The 21,865-nt window shown below is 37.4% G+C and overlaps 1 protein-coding gene across 1 annotated transcript in view; it reads left to right on the top strand.

The window, feature by feature from the left end:
* HCN1 (hyperpolarization activated cyclic nucleotide gated potassium channel 1) overlaps nucleotides 1-21,865 on the top strand; it is a 497,080-nt gene that overhangs the window by 235,051 nt on the left and 240,164 nt on the right. The window contains exon 3 of the mRNA XM_049863474.1: nucleotides 7,319-7,480. Within this exon, the coding sequence (XP_049719431.1) occupies nucleotides 7,319-7,480 (162 nt within the window). The remainder of the gene's footprint in view (nucleotides 1-7,318; nucleotides 7,481-21,865) is intronic.

The following is a 21,865-nucleotide window of genomic DNA, read 5'->3' as shown; positions in this document are numbered from 1 at the left end:
TTGAAAATAGTGCTTGTGTGTCTTTCTCTGGAGAATATGATAGTAAGGTTTTCTTAATGGAATTGGTGAATAATTGATAGCCTACCATACACAACTGCTGTCAAGTCGATTTCAATTCATAGCAACCCTTCAGAACAGAGTAGAACTGCCCCATAAGGTTTCCGATGAGTACAGGCAGATTCGAACTGCTGACCTTTTGTTTACTCGCTGAACTTGTAACCACTGCACCACCAGTGTTCAAATGATAGTCTAGTTAATTTTAATTCAGTAATAATTTCTTAAGATCCTGAAAAAAAAAAATCTAGTTCCGTAGAAAGAAACTAGGAACATCTATTAAAAGTCAGCTCCACTGTTGCTTGCTGTAGAGTAGATTCAGACTCATAATGACCCAATAGGACAGGGTAATACTGCCCCATAAGGTTTTCTAGTCTGTAATCTTTACAGGGAGGTCATTAAAAAGACCAACCCAAACCAAACCCACTACCATCGAGTTGATTCCGACTCATAGCAACCCTATAGAACAGAGTAGAACTTCCCAATAGAGTTTCCAAGAAGCACCTGGCTGATTCGAACTGCCAACCTCTTGGTTAGCAGTTGTAGCACTTAACCACTATGCCACCAGGGTTTCCATTAAAAAGACAGCAAAGAAATAAAAGACCAAAAATGGATGTCAGAGAAGACTCTGAAACTTGCTCTTGAACGTAGAGTAGCTAAAGTGAAATTAAGAAATGATGACGTAAAAGAGCTGAACAGAAGATTTCAAAGGTTGACTGGAGAAGTAAAGTATTATAATGAAATATGCAAATTCCTGGAATTAGAAAATGAAAAGGGGAGAACATGCTTGGAATTTCTCAGGCTGACAGAACTGAAGAAAAGAATTCAAGGCTCCAGTTGCAATAGTGAAGGATTCTACTGAGGAAATACTAAAGATGCAGGAAGCATCAAAATAAGATGGAAGGATCCAGAGCAATTAGGGTAGAAAAAGAAATGAAGGGCATCCAAATTTGTAAGGAAGAAGTAAAGTATTTCTATTTGCAGATGATATGATCTTATACATAGAAAACCAGAAACAACCCACAAGAAAACTACTGGAACTAACAGAAGAGTTCAGCAGTGTACCAGGATACAAGATAAACATACAAAAATCAGTTGGATTCCTCTAAACCAACAAAGAGAATCTTGAAAAGGAAATCACCAAATCAATACCATGTAGAATAGCCCCCAAGAGGATAAAATACTTAGTACTAAATCTAATCAGAGATGTAAAAGACCTATACAAAGAAAACTACACGACACTACTGTCAGAAATCAAGAGACCTACGTAAGTGGAAAAACATACCTTGCTCATGGATAGGAAGACTCAACATTGTGAAAATGTCTATTCTGTCCAAAGTGATGTACAGATACAAGGGAATCCTGATCCAAATTCCAGTGGCATTTTTTAATGAGATGGAGAAACAAATCACCAACTTCATATGGAAAGGGAAAAGGCCCCAGATAAGTAAAGCATCACTAAAGAAGAAGAAAGCAGGCCTCACACTACCTGATTTTAGAACCTATTACTACCACAGTAGTCAAAATAGCGAACAACAGATACATAGGCCAGTGGAGCAGAATTGAGAATCCAGATGTAAATTCATCCACCTCTGAGCAACTGACATTTGCCAAAGTCCCAAAGTCTGTTAATTGGGGAAAAGACAGTCTAACAAATTGTGCTGGCATAACTGGATATCCATCTGCAAAAAAATGCAACAAGACCCATACCTCCCACCATGCACAAAAACTAACTCGATCGAATTTCATCAAATATCAAAATATAAAATCTAAAACAATGAGGATCATGGAAGAAAAAACAGGCACATTAGGAGCCCTAATCCATGGCATAAACAGTATAGAAAACATTACTAACAATGCAGAAAAGAAACTAGATAACTGGGAGCTTCTAAAAATCAAACACCTATGCTCATCCAAAGACTTCACCAAAACAGTAAAAAGATTACCTACAGATTGGGAAAAAATTTTAAGCTATGACATTTCCGATCAGTGCCTGATCTCTAAACTCTACATGATACTGCAAAAACTTAACTACAAAAAGACAACCCAATTAAAAAATGGGCAAAGGATATGAACAGACTTCACTAAAGGAAACATTCAGGTAGCTAACAGATACATGAGGAAATGCTCACGATCATTAGCCATTAGAGAAATGCAAATCAAAACTACAATGAGATTCTGTCTCACTCCAACAAGTCTGTTATTAATCCATAAAACACAAAATAATAAATTTTGGAAAGGTTCTGGAAAGATTGGAACACTTATACGCTGCTGATGGGAATGTAAAATGGTACAACCACTTTGGAAATGGATTTGGCACTTCCTTAGAAAGCTAGAAATAGAAATACCATCTGATCCAGCAATCTCACTCCTTGGAATGTTTCCTAGAGATATAGGAGCCATCACATGAGTAGATATTTGCACACCCATGTTTATTGCAGCACTGTTCACAATAGCAAAAAGATGGAAACAACCTAGGTGCCCATCAGTAGAAGAACAGATACACAAATTAAGGTATATTCACGTATGCAACAATTAAGAACAACGGTGAGTCTGAGAAACATCTCATAACGTGGATGAATCTGGTAGGCATTATGCTGAGTGAAATTAGTCACAAAAGAAAAATATTGTATGACCACTATTATAAGAGCTCAAGAAAAGGTTTAACACCAAAGAAAACATTCTTTGATGGTTGTGAGGGTGGTGAGGGTGGGTGAGGGGTATTCACTAACTAGATAATAGCAAGAATTATCTTAGATGAAGGGAAGGACAACACACAATACAAAGGAAGCCAGCACAACTGGACTAAACCAAAAACTAAAAAGTTTCGTGAATACAACCAAGCACTTCCTGGGGTAGAATAGCAAGGGTGGGGTTCTAGGGACTGTGGTTTCAGGAGACTTCTAGGTCAACTGGCATAACAAAGTTTATTAAGAAAATGTTCTGCAACTCACCTTAGTGAGTGGTGTCTGGGGTCTGAAACGCTAGCAAGCAGCCATCTAAGATACATCAGTTGGTCCCAACCCACGTGGAGCAAAGGATATTGAAGAACACCAAAGACACAAGGAAAATATTCTCCCAGGAAACAGAAAGAGCCACATAAACCAGAGACTCCATCGCCCTGAAACCAGAAGAACTAGATGGTGCCCAGCTACCACAAATGACCACCCTGACAGGGAACACAACAGAGAGTCCCTGATGAAGCAGGAGAAAAGTGGGGTGCAGAGCTCAAATTTTAGTAAAAAGACCAGACTTAATGGCCTGGCTGAGACTGAAGGGACCCTGGAAAACATGGCTCCTGGAGTTTCTGTAGCCCAGAACTGAAACCATTCTCCAAGCCAACTCTTCAGACAAAGATTAGACTGGAGTATAAGACATAAAATGATACTCATGAAGAGAGTGCTTCTTAGCTCAAGTAGTTACATGAGACTAAATGCTCAGCTCCTGTTTGGAGGCAAGATGAGAAGGCAAAAAGGTACAGAAGCTGGCTGAAGGGACAGGGGAAATCTGCGGTGGAAAGGAAGATTGTCCTGTCATGTTATAGGGAGAGCAACTAGGGTCACATAACAATGTGTGTATAAATTTTTGTGTGAGAAACTAACTTGAACTGTAAACTTTCACATAAAGCACAATTAAAAAAAAAAAGAGAAGATAGAAGGAATACACAGTCACTGTATCAAGAAGATGTTCAAGCTGCGCTGAAAGCATTGGCGAAAAACAAGGCTCCAAGAATTGACAGCATACCAAATGAGATGTTTCAACAAAGAGATGCTGGCCTAGAAGTGCTCACTTGTTTATACGAAGAAATTTGGAACACAGCTACCTGGCCAACTGACTGAAAGAGATCCATATTTGTACTCATTCAATAGAAAAATGATCCAACAGAGTGTGGAAATTATCAAACAATATCAGTAATATCATACACAAGTAAAATTTTCCCAAAGATCATTCAAAAGCAGCTGCAGCAGTACCTCGACAGGGAAATGCCAGAAATTTAAGCCGAATTCAGAAGAGGACATGGAACCAAGGATATCATTGCTGATGTCAGCTGGATCTTAGCTGAAAGCAGAGAATACCAGAAAGATATTTACTTGTGTTTCATTGATTATACAAAGGTATTCACCTGTGTGGATCATAACAAATTATGGATAACAATTCAAAGAATGGGAATTCCAGAACACTTAATTGTACTCATGAGGAACCTGTACTTAGACCAAGAGGCAGTTGCTCAAACAGAACAAAGGCATACTGCATGGTTTATTCTCAGGAAAAGTGTGCATCAGGGTTGTGTCCTTTCATCATGCTTATTCAATCTGTATGCTGAGTGAATAATCCGAGAAGCTGGACTATATGAAGAAGAACAAGTCATCAGGATTGGAGGAAGACTCATTAACGAACTGTGATATGCAAATGACACAACCTTGCTTGCTGAAAGTGAAGAGAACTTGAAGCACTAACTAATAAAGATCAAAGACCACAGCCTTCAGTATGGATTGCATCTCAACATAAAGAAAACAAAAATCCTCACAACTGGACCAATAAACAACAGCACCGCACACAGAGAAAAGATCGAAGTTGTCAAGAATTTCATCTTACCTGAATGCAAGATCAATGCCCATGGAAGTAGCAGTCAAGAAATCAAGTGACACATTGCATTGGGCAAACCTGCTGCAAAAGACCTGTTCAAAGTGTTCAAAAGCAAAGATATCACTCTAAGGACTAAAGTGCACCTGATCCAAGCCATGGTTTTTTCAATTGCCTCATATGCATGTGAAAGCTGAACAATGAATAAGGAAGACAGAAGAAGAAGCCTCTGAATTATGGAGTTGGCAAGGAATATTGGATATATCCTGGCCTTCCAGAAGAACCAACAAATCTGTCTTGGAAGAAGTACAGCCAGAATCTCACTAGAAAAGAGGTTGCCAAGACTATGTCTCACATACTTTTGGCATGTTATCAGTAGGGACCAGTCCCTGGAGAAGGACATCATGCTTTGTAGAGTAGAGGGTCAGCAAAAAAGAGGAAGGCCCTCAACAAGGTGGATTGACACCCTGGCTGCAACAATGGGCTCAAGCATAGCAGTGATTGTGAGGATGGCACAGGACTGTGCAATGTTTCCTTCTGTTGTGTATAGGGTCTCTGTGAGTAAGAATTAACTGAAAGGCACCTAATAAGAACAACAATCTTTATAGGAGCATATCTCTAGGCCTTTTCTCTGACAGAGTGGCCACCAGAACTCCAAATGGATCCCAGTCACCCACAACATCACACTCCATTCTAAAGCCTGATAATTGAATGATGGTTCCTGCCACTATGCTTATAATTTGTAGACTTTACTCTGGCAGACCACTTCAGATATTTATTGTTCACTTCAAGTGACTGGATTGCACAGTGATGAGCCTCTTGTTTGATCCAGGAGTTTATATTATGCAACTTTTACCGTATTTCCAGCAATGTAGCACTTACACCAAAGTGCTTCACGAAACATTTTGTCAAGCAATGCTTAGATATAAATATGGAATTCTGTCACTAAAATAATATTTCTAAGTCCATTTAGATTTTCTTTTACTACTTTAATAGCATTATTATGTTTTCTTTTATAAATTTTAATGAGAAATTTTTAATGAAAATATTGGCATAGTTTTTATTTACAATATCAGTGGCCAAGATAAGCCAGAGGGAAGAACATCAAAGACATTTCTGTGTATTTTCTCAAACACATATTATATTAAAAGATAGCTTAAAGGAAAATAGAATTCTTAATGCTGTAAAATAAATTGATGTATGCATAGCTGTCATGGTATCTAGATATGTTATCTGTTGCCTTTAAAATCTGGGACCCCAATCTTACTTTTAAAAGGAATTCAGAACATAGTGTTCGTTCTCAATAAATGATACATAAATTCTGGCTTACTGTAATTACTGTATGAAAAAGAAACAATGTTTAAAAAAGAATTAATGACTAATAAAAATGTAACAAAAGGTCCCTATGAGGAATGACACAACAGCATTGAGTTTCTGGTTTGAAGGACATATTTGGTGGTTTTATAAAGAAAAATCCTGGAATGTCTTGTCATTTAATCTCTACATTCTTCAATATACATCTCTGAAAAATTATAGGTTTCTTACACGTAATTTTCAAATCAGAATATAATTTTTTCTTTTTCTCGATAATTTCTCCATACATGCCATTCTCATTACTTCAAAAATGTAATTCTTTAGTTGAATTGTACAAAATTTGATTGTAGATATTGAAAGATGTCTATGTGTGTTTTTGAGTATTTAGTAGTTTTATTTATTAACTCATTAGTTCTTCAACAATTAAAAACTTTATTCTATAATGTAGATCTGTTTCCCATTGCTTTTGTTATTCTGGACTAGGTGAAATATAAGCAGAAACCATATTACAATTGGGAGGGTGATATAATGTATGAGCTTCTAAAGAAAGAAATCAAGTCCAAATTCTGTTTGTTGTAATAAGCAGTTAAAGATATTAAGCTGAATATATATTTCCACTTTTAAAATATTAATGGAGGAATTTTTGTACTTTCTTAAGTAAGCTCTTCTATCAAAGTGGATTTCATGAAAATATGTTAGATGAGAAATCTTCACAGGAAGGTGTGTTCCATAAAAATAATAGAAATGGAAATAACAATTTTAGTTTTTTTTTAATGTTACACAATTGTTTTTTAACCAAATCCAGAGAATTTATATGTCAAATGTTACTGTTCATGTTCAATATATATAATTAAAGAAGTACCTTCACTTACATAGCTATTAACTGCAATTTCTTCTCAATCTTACTTTATATTTTGAAAATAAACTTCTGTTTCTCATGTCCTTAATTTAGCTTCTTGGTCCTTTAGCAAATCTCTTAACAAGGAATGAGCAACAGCAAAGAAGTTACTCATCATTTAACAATTCTGCGCCTTTGTTTTAAAGCAGTTCCCCTAAAATGTCCAGAAGGACAGTAAATGGAAACTATTGGCAAACTAACGTTCTTTAAAGCGTGACCCAAACGTTGAGTGTATTCATGCTGTGTCCGTTCCCTGTGGAGAACCCACAGTGGGCTAATACTTGCGAAGCAGTGTCAAGCCTCAGCATAAGAAATGTAGATTCTCTGTTTCTCTTTGTAAATGTTTCTCCTGTATTTTCATTAAATCAGTACTTACCCTACACAATGTCAATGCCTACTGACATTGGTAGTATTCTTGATTTTTTAAAATATTGACTGTAAAAATGGATTTTATGTTTTGGCCAACAGATTTTCCACATGACATATGATCTTGCCAGTGCGGTGGTAAGAATTTTTAACCTTATCGGCATGATGCTGCTCCTGTGCCACTGGGATGGCTGTCTTCAGTTCTTAGTACCCCTGCTGCAGGATTTCCCACCCGATTGCTGGGTGTCTCTAAATGAAATGGTCGTAAGTAATTCATATTATTTTACGCTTCTGCATTTTCAACATTCTGACAAAAACTTCTAAGTGTTTGTAAGAATGATCTGATATCTCTGCCATAAATGTTTAGAAACAACTCATTTTTGCTTCCATGGATTCAAAAGCAGATTTTATTTTTTTTTCATAACTAGATTTCATTTAAATAAAATACATCTGAGGATGTATATGTTACAGCATCTGTATTTGGGTGTCTTACTCTGTGTGTAAAACCAAAAACAAACAAACAAGAAATCATACCTGTTGCCGTGGAGTTGATTCCAACTCAAAGCAAGCCATACTGAGACATTTTATTGCAAGGAAATATACACAAACACACACATACATACTATCATGGTAGAGCATTCTTTAAAAATGCCTATTGCTTTAAATCATTCCTTGTTTCAACTTTTACTGTTAGCATTTGCTATGTTCAAGACGTACAATTGTAGGCATTGTTAGATATACAAAGATAGCTATGTCAGCACAGAAGTAAATGAAATATGTATAAAGTGATATTTCAGTTAGTATTTCTTGCTAGGGAAACAAAAAAAACTTCATGCAAAATGTAGCCTTTAAACTTAACCCTGAAGGATATGTAAAACTAAACAATCTTTGGAAATACAAGTTTTGTTTGCATTCTGAAGAATATTCATATTTAAGTTGAAGAGAGTTTTTGTTGTTGTTTTATTGCACTGTCTAGGGCCTCCAGTATAATGTTGAATAGAAACGGTGAGAGCAGATATCCTTCTGTTATTCTTTTTTAAATTTCTATTGTGCTTTAAGTGAAAGTTTACAAAACAAGCCAGTCTCTCATACAAAAATTTATATACACCTTGCTATATACTCCTAATTGCTCTCTCCCTAATGAGACAGCACACTCCTTCCCTGCACTCTCTCTTTTCATGTCCATTCGGCCAGCTTGTAACGCCCTCTGCCCTCTCATTTCCCCTCCAGACAAGAGATGCCAACATAGTCTCACGTTCTACTTGATCCAAGAAGCTCGTTCTTCACCAGTATCATTTTCTACCTCATTGTCCAGTCTAGTCCCTATCTGGAGAGTTGGCTTGGGGAATGGTTCCTGTCTTGGGCTAACAGAAGGTCTGAAGATGATGACCACCAGGGTCCTTTTAGTCTCAGACCGTTAAGTCTGGTCTTTTTATGAGAATTTGGGGTCTGCATCCCACTGCTCTCCTGCTCCTTCAGGGGTTCTCTGTTGTGTTTCCTGTCAGGGCAGTCATCGGTTGTAGCCAGGCACCATCTAGTTCTGCTGGTCTCAGGCTGATGTAGTCTCTTGTTTATGTGACCCTTTCTGTCTCTTGGGCTCATAATTACCTTGTGTCTTTGATGTTCTTCATTCTCCTTTGCTCCAAGTGGGTTGAGACCCACTGATGCATTTTAGATGGCCGCTTGCTAGCATTTAAGACCCCAGGAGCCACTCTCCAAAGTGGGATGCAGAATGATTTCTTAATAGATTTTACTATGACAATTGACTTAGATGTCCCCCGAAACCACGGTACCCAAATCCCTGCCCCGCCATGCTGGCCTTCAAAGTGTTCAGTTTATTCAGGAACTTCTTTGCTTTTGGTTTAGTCCAGTTGTGCTGACCTCTCCTGTATTGTATGTTATTTTTCCCTTCACCTAAAATAGTTCTTATTTACTATCTAATTAGTGAAAACCCCTCTCCCTCTCTCCCTCCCTCCCTCCCCCATCCTGTAACCATAAAAGAATATTTTCTTCTCTGTTTAAATTGTCTCTCAAGTTCTTACAATAGTGGTCTTATACAATATTTGCCTTTTTGCACCTAATTTCACTCAGCACAATGCCTTCCAGATTCCTCCATGTTATGAGATGATTCACGGTTTCATCATCGCTCTTTATCAATGTGTAATATTCTGTTGTGTGAATATACCATAATTTATTTATCCATTCATCTGTTGATAGGTACCTTGGTTGCGTCCATCTTTTTGCTATTGTAAACAGTATGGCAATGAACATGGGTATGCATATACCTGTTCGTGTAAAGGTTATTTCTCTAGGATATATTCAAGGAGTGGGATTGCTGGATCATATGGTAATTGTATTTCTAGCTTATTAAGGAAGCACCAAATCGATTTCCAAAATGGTTGTACCATTTTACATTCTCACCAGCAGTGTATAAGTGTTCCAATCTCTCCACAGCCTCTCCAACATTTATTATTTTGTGTTTTTTGGATTAATGCCAGCCTTGTTGGAGTGAGATGGAATCTCATTGTAGTTTTGATTTGCATTTCTCAAATGGTTAATGATCATGAGCATTTTCTCATGTATCTGTTAGCTACCTGAATGTCTTCTTTAGTTAAGTGCCTATTCGTATCTTTAGCCCATTTTTTAATTGGGTTGTTTGTCTTTTTGTAGTTGAGTTTTTGCAGTAACATGTAGATTTTAGAGATCAGGTACTGATCAGAAATGCCATAGCTAAAAACTCTTTTCCAGTCTGTAGGTAATCTTTTTACTTTTTTGGTGAAGTCTTGGATGAGCATAGGTGTTTGATTTTTAGGAGCTCCCAGTTATCAAGTTTCTCTTCTGCATTCTTGATAATTTTTTTTTTTTATACTGTTTATGCCATGTATTTGGAAACCCTGGTGACACCGTGGTTAAGAGCTACAGCTGCTAACCAAATGGTCGGCAGTTCGAATCCAGCAGGTGCTCCTTGGAAACCCTATGGGGCAGTTCTAATCTGTCCTATAGGGTCGCTATGAGTCGGAATCGACTTGACGGCACTGGGTTTGGGTTTTTGTTTTGTTTTGTTTTATGCCATGTATTAGGGTTCCTAATGTTGTCCCTATTCTTTCTTCCATGATCTTTATCGTTTTAGATTTTATAGTTATCGTCTTTGATCCATTTTGAGCTCGTTTTTATGCATGGTGTGAGGTATGGGTCTTGTTTCATTTTTTTGCAGATGGATATCCAGTTATGCCAGCAACATTTGTTAAAGAGACTGTCTTTTCCCCATTTTACTGCTTTGGGGCCTTTGTCAAATATCGACTGCTCATATGTGGGCAGATTTATGTCTGGATTCTCAATTCTGTTCCATTGGTCTATGTATCTGTTGTACCAGTACCAAGCTGTTTTCACTACTGTGGCGGTATAATAGTTTCTAAAATCAAGTAGAGTGAGGCCTCCTCCTTTGTTCTTATTCAGTACTGCTTTTCTTATCTGGAGACTCTTTCTCTTCCATATGAAGTTGGTGATTTGTTTCTCCATCTCACTAAAAAATGTCCCTGGGATTTGGATTGGAATTGCATTGTAGGTATAGATCACTTTTGGTAGAATAGACATTTTTACAATGTTATGTCTTCCTATCCATAAGCAAGATGCGTTTTTCCACTTATGTAGGCCTCTTTAGGTTTCTTGCAGTATTGTCTCGTAGTTTTCTTTGTATAAGTCTTTTACATCTCTGGTAAGATTTGTTCCTAAGTATTTTATCTTTTGGGGGGCTACTGTAAATGGTATTGCTTTGGTGATTTCCTTTTTATTTATTTTTTTTTATCTTCTTGGGGGCTACTGTAAATGGTATTGCTTTGGTGATTTCCTTTTTAATGTCCTTTTTGTTGGTTTAGAGGAATTCAACTGATTTTTATATGTTTATCTTGAATCCTGATACTCTGCTGAACTCTTCTATTAGCTTCAGTAGGTTTTTTGAGGATTCTTTAGGGTTTTCTGTGTATAAGATCATGTCATCTGCAAACAGAGGTACTTTTACTTCTTCCCTGCCAATCCGGATGCCCTTTATTTCTTTATCTAGCCTAATTGCTCTGGCTAGGACCTCCAGCACAATGTTGAATAAGAGCAGTGATAAAAGGCATCCTTGTCTGGTTCCTGATCTCAAGGGGAATGTTTTCAGACTCTCTCCATTTAGGATGATGCTGGATATTGGCTTTGTATAAAACCAAAAACCAAGCCCACTGCCGTCGAGTTGATTCCGACTCATAGCGACCCTATAGGACAGAGCAGAACTGCCCCATAGAGTTTCCAAGGAGCGCCTGGCAGATTTGAACTGCTGACCCCTTTGTTTAGCAGCCGTAGCACTTAACCACTACACCACCAGGCTTTGTATAAATGCCCTTTATTATGTTGAGGTATTTTCCTTCTATTTCTATTTTGCTGAGAGTTTTTATCATGAATGGATGTTGAACTTTGTCAAATGCCTTTTCTGCATCAATTGATAAAATCATGTGATTCTTGTCTTTTGTTTTATTTATATGATGGATTACATTAATTGATTTTCTAATGTTGAACCATCCCTGCATACCTGGTATGAATTCCGCTTGGTCATGGTGAATTTTTTTTTTTTCATATGTTGTTGAATTCTATTGTCTAGAGTTTTGTTGAGGATTTTTGCATCTAAGTTCACGAGGGATATAGGTCTGTAATTTTCTTTTTTTTCTGGTGTCTTTACCTGGTTTTGGTATCAGGGATATGCTGGCTTCATAGAATGAGTTTGCTCTGAAATACCTTTAGTAGTAGTGGTGTTAATTATTCCCTGAAAGTTTGGTAGAACTCTGCAGTGCAGCCATCCGGGCAAAGGCTTTTTTTTTGTTGGGAATTTTTTTATTACCTTTTCAATCTCTTCTTATGCATCTATTTAGTTGTTCTACCTCTACTTGTGTTAGTTTAGATAGGGAGTGTGTTTCTAGAAATTCGTCCATTTCTTCTAGGTTTTCAAATTTGTTCGAGTACAACTTTCATAGTAATCAGATATGATTTTTTTAGTATCAGTTGGGTCTGTTGTGATATCACCCATTTCATTTCTTATTTGGGTTATGTGCTTCCTCTTCTGTTTTTCTTTTGTCAGTGTGGCCAATGGTTTGTCAATTTTTTAAATATTTTCAAAGAATCAACTTTTGGTCTTGTTAATTCTTTCAACTGATTTTTTGTTTCCTATTTCATTTAATTCTGCTGTAATTCTTATTATTTGTTTTCTTCTAGTGCCTGAGGATTTCTTTTGTTGCTCTTTTTCTATTTGTTCAAGTTGTAAGGATAATTCTTTCGATTTTGGCCCTTTCTTCATTTATTGATATAAATTGACTTCTGAGCACTGTTTTCACTGTGTCCCAAAGGCTCTGATAGGAAGGGTTTTCATTCTCATTGGATTCTATGAATTTCTTTATTCCATCCTTAATGTCTTCTATAACCCAGTCTTTTTTGAGCAGGGTATTGTTCAGTTTCCAAGTGTTTGATTTCTTTTCCCTGCTTTTTCTGTTTTTGGTTTCTACTTTTATGGCCTTATGGTCCGAGAAGATGCTTTGCAGTATTATGATGTTTTGGATTCTGATAAGGCTTGCTTTATGACCTAATATGTGGTCTATTCTAGAGAGTGTTCCATGTGCACTAGCAAAGAAAGTATACTTGGCTGCTGTTGAGTGGAGTGCTCTGTGTATGTCTTTAAGGTCAAGTTGTTTGATTGTGGCATTTAGATCTTCCGAGTCTTTATCGAGCTTTTTCTGGATGTTCTGTCCTCCACCAAAAATGGTGTGTTGATATCTCCTACTATAATTTTGGAGCTGTCTATCTCACTTTTCAGTACTGTTAGAGTTTGCTTTGTGTATCTTGCAGCCCTGTCATTGGGTGCATAAATATTTAATACGGTTATATCCTCTTGATATTTGTCCCTTTACTCATTATATGGTGTCTTTCCTTATACTTTATGATGGATTTAACTTTAAAGTCTATTTTGTCAGAAATTAATATTGCCATTCCTGCTCTTTTTTGATTTTTGTTTATGTGATATATTTTTTCCCATCGTTTGAGGTTTAGTTTGTTGGCGCCTCTAAGTTTAATGTGTGTCACTTGTAGGCAACACTTAGACGGATCATGTTTTTTTAATCCATCTGCCACTCTCTGTTTCTTTATTGGTGCATTTAGTCCTTTTACATTCAGCGTAGTTATACATAGGTATGAATTTAATGCTGTCATTTTGATGTCTTTTTTTGTGTGTTGTTGATGGTTTCTTTTTCCCACATAATTTTTTATGCTGAGTAGTTTATCTTTATATATTGTCTTTACCTCTTATTTGTTGTTGTTGATTTTGTTTCTGCTGAGTCTCTTTTTTTTTCCTTGTATTTTATTTTGATGTGTAGGAAAGTTAGTCTCCTTTGTGGTTATGTTAATATTTACCCCTATTTTTCTAAGTTTAAACCTAACTTTTATTTCTTTATATCGCCTTGTCTTCCTCTCAATATGAAAGATCTATAACTACATTTCTTAGTCCCTCTTTATTGTTTTAATGTTTTCTTCTTTTACATAATAACATCGCTGTTTCCCTATTTTAAATGTTTTTTTAGTCTTGATTTTAATTTTTGATTTCCCTGTCCTGGTTGAGCTCTAAGATTGTTCTGTCCAGTGTTCTAGTCTTGGGTTGATACCTGATATTATTGATTTTCTAACCAAAGAACTCCCTTTAATATTTCTTGTGGTTTTTGTTTGATTTTTATGAATTCCCTAAACTTCTGTTTAACTAGAAGTGTCCTAATTTCACCTTCAAATTTGAGAGACAGTTTTGCTGGGTATATGATTCTTGGCTGGCAATTTTTTTCCTTCAATGCTTTATATAAGTCACCCCATTGCCTTCTTGCCTGCGTGGTTTCTGCCGAGTAGTCCGAGTTTATTCTTATTGACTCTCCTTTGTAGGTGACTTTTCGTTTATCCCTAGCTGCTCTTAAAATTCTTTCTCTCTTTTGTTTGGCAGGTTTAATTGTATGTCTTGTTGACTTTCTTTTAAGATCTATCTTATGTGGAGTTCAGTGCACATCTTGGATAGATATCGTCTCATTTTTCATGATATCAGGGAGGTTTTCTGCCAACAAATCTGCAACAATTCTCTCTGTATTTTGTGTTATCCCTCCCTGTTCTGGTATTCCAATCACTTGTAGATTATTTCTCTTGACAGAGTCCCACGTGATTCTTAGAGTTTCTTCATTTTTTTTTTTAATTTTTTATCGGATTTTTCTTCAAATATATTGGTGCCAAGTGCTTTACCTTTTTCAGTCTCAGCAATTCTGCCTTCTGCTTGCTCAGTTCTACTTCTCTGACTTTCTATTGCGTTGTCTACTTCTGTAATCTTATTGTTAATCTTCTGAATTTCTCATTGCTGTCTCTTTATGGATTCTTGCAGCTTATTATATTTTTCTTTATGTGCTTGAAGAATCCTTTTAATTTCTTCAACTACTTTATCTGTGTGTTCCTTGGCTTGTTCTGTGTATTGCCTGATCTTCTTCTTGATGTCTTGAATGGGTTCTGTGTATTAATCTTTTGTATTCTGCATCTGGTAGTTCCAGGAAAGCACTTTCATCTAGAAGATCCCTTGATTCTTTCTTTTGAGAGCTTGTTGAAGTGATTATGGTTTGTTTCTCTATGTGATTTGATATCGACTGTTGTCTCCGATCCATCTGTAAGTTATTATATTAATTTATTTTATGTTTGCTTGCTGTATCTTATCTTCTTTCTTTGTTTTGTTTTGATATGCCCAAATGCTTTGTTTGAGTGAGCTAGCTTGATTTTTTTCACCTTTGGAACTCTGACGTCCTGTCACCAGATGGCTATAGCTGTTATCAGGTATATCAGTCTAGGAGTCCATTTACTTTTCTTGTATGGATTCAGCTCAGGTTTCCAGGTAGCTGGTCATCAAGTGTGTGGTAGAGGCTCTGTCCTATAGTCTTAGAGGGGCAGGGGTGATTGGTGTAGATACCAGTATCTAGTTGCAGCAGGGGTCACACTCTGAACAAGGCAGGGGACTCAGAATCCTCCCCCAAATGTCTCTGAGGAAACAGCATCCCTGTTCCCTTGAGCGTACAGGTGGGTGGGTTCTGCAGACAGACCATGAGCCCCCAGTGCTTTTGGTTGTAAGGACTGGGAGGTACCAGTTATCCTCAGGCCCCTGTCACAGGTGGCTGGGTGACCTGAGTGGAGCCACCAGTCCTTAGGCCCCTGATGTGGTTAGGTGAGGACCCTGTTTGATAGGCAAAGCGATGTCAAACATCAAACACCCACCTCTCCACTGCACAGCTGAAACAGTTGCAGTCTGCCAACAAGGGGTGTATTCTCCCAAAATAGGCCCACACAGGTCCATGCTGGGGGGAGGGAAAGGTGTTCAAATCCACAGACCATTTATGCCTGGACTGGAGCCGCTTCTGTCTGGAGCTCCCCAGGTTAGTGGAGCTGGCAAATTATCTTTTCTGCCAGTTGTGATTTTATTCCTTTTCTGAGGCTGGGAGAATGGCTCCTGGTGCTCAACATGGCATATCTCAGGCTCAGGGAAATCAACAGCCTCTGAAGCTGGCTTGGGGCTTGGCAATGTGCTAAAATACACGTGAGTACTTAGCTTTTGCGTAGAGCACCATTCTTCTCTGGTTCCAGAGGTGTGAGTAGGCTTTACGGCTGGCTGCTTTTCCCTGAGGAAACGACAGCCGAATGCTACCTCCAGTCTGCTGCAGCTGCTCCCGGGATGGTGCCTGAGGGATCCAGGCAATTCAGGCCTTGCAGCTTCTCTCCCTTTCTGAACCATCAATCCCTTCCCCTGCCTCTCAGTCCATGTTTTAACTTTGCCTTTGATGTTCAGGGCTCCTAGCTTGTCATAAATATAATCGTTTCTCTTGTTTTTTTGGGTCTTTGTTGTAAGGGGGATAACTGGAAGCATCTGGCTATTGCGCCATCTTAGCCCTACCTCTGCAAAACATTTTTTTGTTCTACATAGTGCAGCCCTCAAAAAAATGTGAACAGCAGTGAATATTTTTAGTATTATTTATATACATATGTTCATAAATACTGTCCTCCTTGTATGTAGGTTTTCATATTTTCTTCTTGCATTACATTTTATTAAATATTGTTTTAGGTTAACTATAAATTTGGATAGCCTTCTCTTATTTTATGGGAGATATTTTTTTGTGAGACTTTCACAAAATTTTAACTTTAGCATAAATGAAACACTACTCTCCTTTCTCAAACACTTCTGTTATGGATTTCTACCTTATTATTGTACAAATAACCTGAACATCTAAAGAATACAGATTTTTTTTTTTTTTCTGCTAAAACCCGTAGCTCTGGCATTTGTGTTTGAACTAAAGGGGGGTTTACACTATAAGTTAAAGAGTATGGTCCTTTTTCCCCCTTTCTTCCTTGTTTTCCTCTCTCCCCCCCTTCCATCCCTCTTTCCTTCTGTTTCTTTTCTCCTCCTTCCTTTCATTCCATTCATTGAGACCTGGTATTCATGCGGTTCTCTCATTTTATTCATATCTGCCTAATGTCCCTCTTCCCAGACATCGCCCTGATCACTCTAATAGATCACACAGCTGGTTTATATTTTACCTTAAAAGCACTGACAACACAGACACACACACACATACACACACACACACACACACACACACGTTGATTGTTTACTTTTTTCTCAGTCCCCTACATCAGAACATAGAATGTAAGGTCCATTAAATCAAAGCTAAAGAGCTCTAGAAAATGCTTCCACACAGCAAAACAAAGCAAAGTTTATTTACACACAAAGAGAGCTATAAACGAAAGGTGAAAATCTAATATAAGAAAAAAGCACCCTATATTTGTAGCATTACTCCTATGTACAAGCCACTGTGCTTTGAAAATATGCTACCTTATTTGTTTCTCACAACTGCAGGATGAATTTCAAACATTTTATGGTTCAAAAACCAAACTTTTGCAGGTTAAACAAATTTCACTATGTGAACACAGGTAGGTAGTAATATGTAGAGCCGAAATGAGAAAGCATATCTGTCTGATGCCGTAATTTATGACTGAAACCAGTACATAAAAATGTCTTATCTTACACAGATTGTAGACAACAATTTTAAAAAGTACTCATAAAAAACAAAACATGTAGTCACAGCACTCCAGATGCAATAGAAAACCACTCTAAAATCAGCGTATTAGCTGCGCTTTGACACTAAAAGTGGCATTACTGGTGTGAGATGTTTATATAGAAAAAGAAAATCAAATTGAGAAGGCAAAAATTGGGAAACCAGACAAATGGATTCAGTACACAATACTTGTCATTCTTGGATGCAGGCTTAGCAATTATAATATGACATTTTTAATTTATGCTAAATATGATAAAGAGTAGAGTGGTTGATGGATTCCTTATGACTTTCTTCTTTCCTATTTCACAGATGCATCATGGGCACTAGGCAACACATGACTGTATTATGAAATATTCACTTTTAAGAAAATAACTAAGAAAATTCAAATTATGCTACCTTTGAACTTGCATATTAATTTTGAGTTGAATCTAAAAAGATCTGGCATAAATTGGGAAAGACTTTACTGAGTAAATAAAGGATTTGCAGCTTAGTAGTAATTTCCTAGAGCAATATTTCCCTAACTGAAATCTGCAGGCTTACTCTCAAGAGGTCCATAAATTTTCTCTACTAGCATTACTGTAAATCTGTGTTTACATGTTCTAGTTCCAAAGGTTTTAGCTTCAGCATATTCTGTATCTAGGAACATCTGAGTGCCCTGGATTTTGGACCTAATTTGCTTTTGTAGTCTGAGTATGTTGTGCCATATGTTATTACTTCAAATAATTCTAACTAATGGACTTAATAAGTAAGTGATTCCTTGTAACATGTAAAGGTTAAATGAAATAATGTGAAATGCTGTACAAAAAGTCTATCATAGTCCAATTGGAGAAAAAAGATCAGAGCACTGAGTCACTTATTACATATCACATATCTACATTGTATGTAACTACTAGGTTTCAGCAAAACAACATCATCCATCGCACTAGATTCACATCATCAAGATATGTGTGTTGATTTATTATTTTTTTGGTATTTGATTTCTAAATTTATTTTTATGTCATAATTTTACATGAACTATAAGGATAAGAAGTTTTTTGTAATTTTATATTTGTATGTATTTTAGTAACATTAAAGTCAAAATAATTTAAGTCAGCTAAAGGGCCTTTCATTCCAATGCTTTATTTTGTTTTGATTTCAAGTAGTCTACACATTATTTTGGAGCCCTGGTGGTGCAGAAGTTAAGAGAGAGCTATGCCTGCTAACCAAAAAGTCGGCAGTTTGAATCTACCAGCTACTCCTTGGGGCAGTTTTACTCTGTCCTCTGGGCTGCTATGAGCCTGAGTTGACTTGATGGCAACAGGTTTTGGTGTATAGATTATTTTAAGGAGCCTTGGTGGCCCAGTGGTTAAGTGCTCAGCTATTTACTGAAAGGTCTTTGAATCAAACCCACCAACCACTTTGTGGGAGAAAGATGTGGGTGTCTGCTTCTGTAAAATTTGGGAGTGTTCTACTGTGTTGGATTGGGTCACTATGAGTCAGAATTGACTTGATGACGAGTTTCTGTTTTTATACATTATTTTATATTGAGATATGCCATTCTAGAGAAAAGACAATGTGCCTTACTTGTATCCCCATACACAACAGATCCTCCACCAACCTTGTACATGTCACTAAGTAAATATTGTTTATAACCTAATGGGTTCAACAGTATTTGAAAATATGTATAAAGGGGTTATTCTTTTATGCATTTTCAGTGTTCCTCTTTGGATTTTTTTTTTTTTTGGAACATTTTATTGTGCTTAAGGTAAAGGTTTACAGAGCAACTTAGTTTCCCATTCACTAATTTATAGACAAATTGTTCCATGACATTGATTGCAATCCCTGCAAAGTGTCAACAGTCTTCCCATTACCACCCTGAGTTCCCGTTTCCATTCCTCAGGATTTTCCACTCCTTCCTGCCTTGTCATGTTTACTTTTGAGCAGATGTGCTCCATAAGGTTTTCAATGGCTGATTTTTCAGAAGCAGATTGACAGAGCGTTCCTCCAAGGCACCTGTGGGTGGACTCAAACTGCCAAACTTTTGTCTGGCAGATGAGTGCATTAACCATTTGTACCACTGAGGAACTTTGGTCATACATAAAATCATCTTTTTTTTTTTTCCCCCTAAATTAGTCACGTAAATTTGAATAATAGTCTTATTAACTGGTCTTCCTTGTAGGCGTATGGGTATTATCCTATCACTGACAGGTGTGGGGACAGCGTTACACTTCAGGATACATCTTGAAACATTCTTTTTGATGATGAATGCAACACCATTCCTCTTCAAGTTGTCATTCCCAGCATAGTAGACTATATGATTGTCCAATTCAAAATGGCCAATACCAATCCATTTCAGCTCACTAATGCCTAGGATATCGATGTTTATGCACTCCATTTCATTTTTTGGCAATTTCCAATTTTTCTAGTTTCATACTTCGTACATACCAGGTTCCAATTATTAATGGATGTTTACAGCTGTTTCTTCTCATTTTGAGTCATGCCACATCAGCAGACGAAGGTCCCGAAAGCTTTACTCCATCCACGTCATTAAGATGGACTCGACTTTGAAGAGGCAGCTCTTCCCCAGTCATCTTTTGAGTGCCTTCCAACCTGGGGGGCTCATCTTCCAGCACTGTACCAGACAATGTTCTGCTGCTATTCCTAAGGTTTTCACTGGCTAATGCTTTTCAAAAGTAGACTGCTGGGTCCTTCTTCCTAGTCTGTCTTAATCTGGATATGATTATTATTCGAATTTATGCACGAACCACTAGAGCCAAAGATGAATAAAAAGAAGATTTTTATCAGCTGCTATAGTCTGAAATTGATCGAACATGCAAGCGAGATACATTGATAATTACTGGCGATTGGAATGCGAAAGTTGGAAACAAAGAAGAAGGATAAGTAGTTGGAAAATATGGCCTTGGTGATAGAAACAATGCCGGGGATCGAATGATAGAATTTTGCAAGACCAACAACTTCTTCATCGCAAATACCTTCTTTCACCAACATGAATGGTGACTATACACATGGGCCTCGCTAGATGGGACACACAGAAATCAAATTGACTACATCTGTGGAAAGAGACGATGGAAAAGCTCAATATCATCAGTCAGAACAAGGCCAGGGGCCGACTGTGGAACAGACCATCAATTGCTCATATGCAAGTTCAAGCTGAAACTGAAGAAAATCAGAGCAAATACACGAGAGCCAAAATATGACCTTGAGTATATCCTACCTGAATTTAGAGCATCTGAAGAACAGATCTGACGCATTGAACACTAGTGACCGAAGACCAGACAAGTTGTGGAATGACATCAAAGACATCATACATGAAGAAAGCAGGAGGTCATTGAAAAGACAGGAAAGAAAGAAAAGACCAAGAGGGATGTCAGAGGAGACTCTGAAACTTGTTCTCGAACATCAAGCAGCTAAAGCAAAAGGAAGAACTGATGAAGTAAAAGAACTGAACAGAAGATTTCAAAGGGCCTCTCCAGAAGACAAAGTAAAGTATTACAATGACATGTGCAAAGAGCTGGAGATGGAAAACCAAAAGGGAAGAACACACTCAGTGTTTCTTAAGCTGAAAGAACTGAAGAAAAAATTCAAGCCCCGAGTTGCAATAGTGAAGGATTCCATGGGGAAAATATTAAATGACGCAGGAAGCATCAAAAAAAAGATGGAAGGAATACACAGAGTCATTATACCAAAAAGAATTAGTCAATGTTCAACCATTTCCAGAGATGGCATATGATCAGGAACCGATGGTACTGAAAGAAGAAGTCCAAGCTGCTCTGAAGGCATTGGCAAAAAACAAGGCTCCAGGAATCGATGGAATATCAATTGAGATGTTTCAACAAACAGATGCAGCGCTGGAGGTGCTCACTCATCTATGCCAAGAAATATGGAAGACAGCTTCCTGGCCAACTGACTGGAAGAGATCCATATTTATCCCTATTCCCAAGAAAGTTGATCCAATCAAATGTGAAAATTATAGAACAATATCATTAATATCACATGCAAGCAAAATTTTGCTGAAGATCATTCAAAAGCAGCTGCAGCGGTATATCAACAGGGAACTGCCAGAAATTCAGGCCAGCTTCAGAAGAAGACGTGGAACCAGGGATATCATTGCTGATGTCAGATGGATCCTGGCTAAAAGCAGAGAATACCAGAAGGATGTTTACCTGTGTTTTATTGACTATGCAAAGGCATTCAACTGTGTAGATCATAACAAACTATGCATAACATTGCGAAGAATGGGAATTCCAGAACACTAATTGTGCTCGTGAGGAACCTTTACATAGATCAAGAGGCAGTCGTTCAGACAGAACAAGGGGATACTCATTGGTTTAAAGCCAGGAAAGGTGTGCATCAGGGTTGTATTCTTTCACCATACCTATTCAATCTGTATACTGAGCAAATGATCTGAGAAGCTGGACTATATGAAGAAGAACAGGGCATCACGATTGGAGGAAGACTCATTAACAACCTGCGTTATGCAGATGACACAACTTTGCTTGCTGAAAGTGAGGAG

The sequence above is a fragment of the Elephas maximus genome, chromosome 2 (assembly GCF_024166365.1).
Source record: "Elephas maximus indicus isolate mEleMax1 chromosome 2, mEleMax1 primary haplotype, whole genome shotgun sequence".
Lineage (NCBI taxonomy): Eukaryota > Metazoa > Chordata > Mammalia > Proboscidea > Elephantidae > Elephas > Elephas maximus.
The sequence above is the reverse complement of the archived record's forward strand: the minus strand, read 5'-3'. Positions and strand labels throughout refer to the sequence as shown.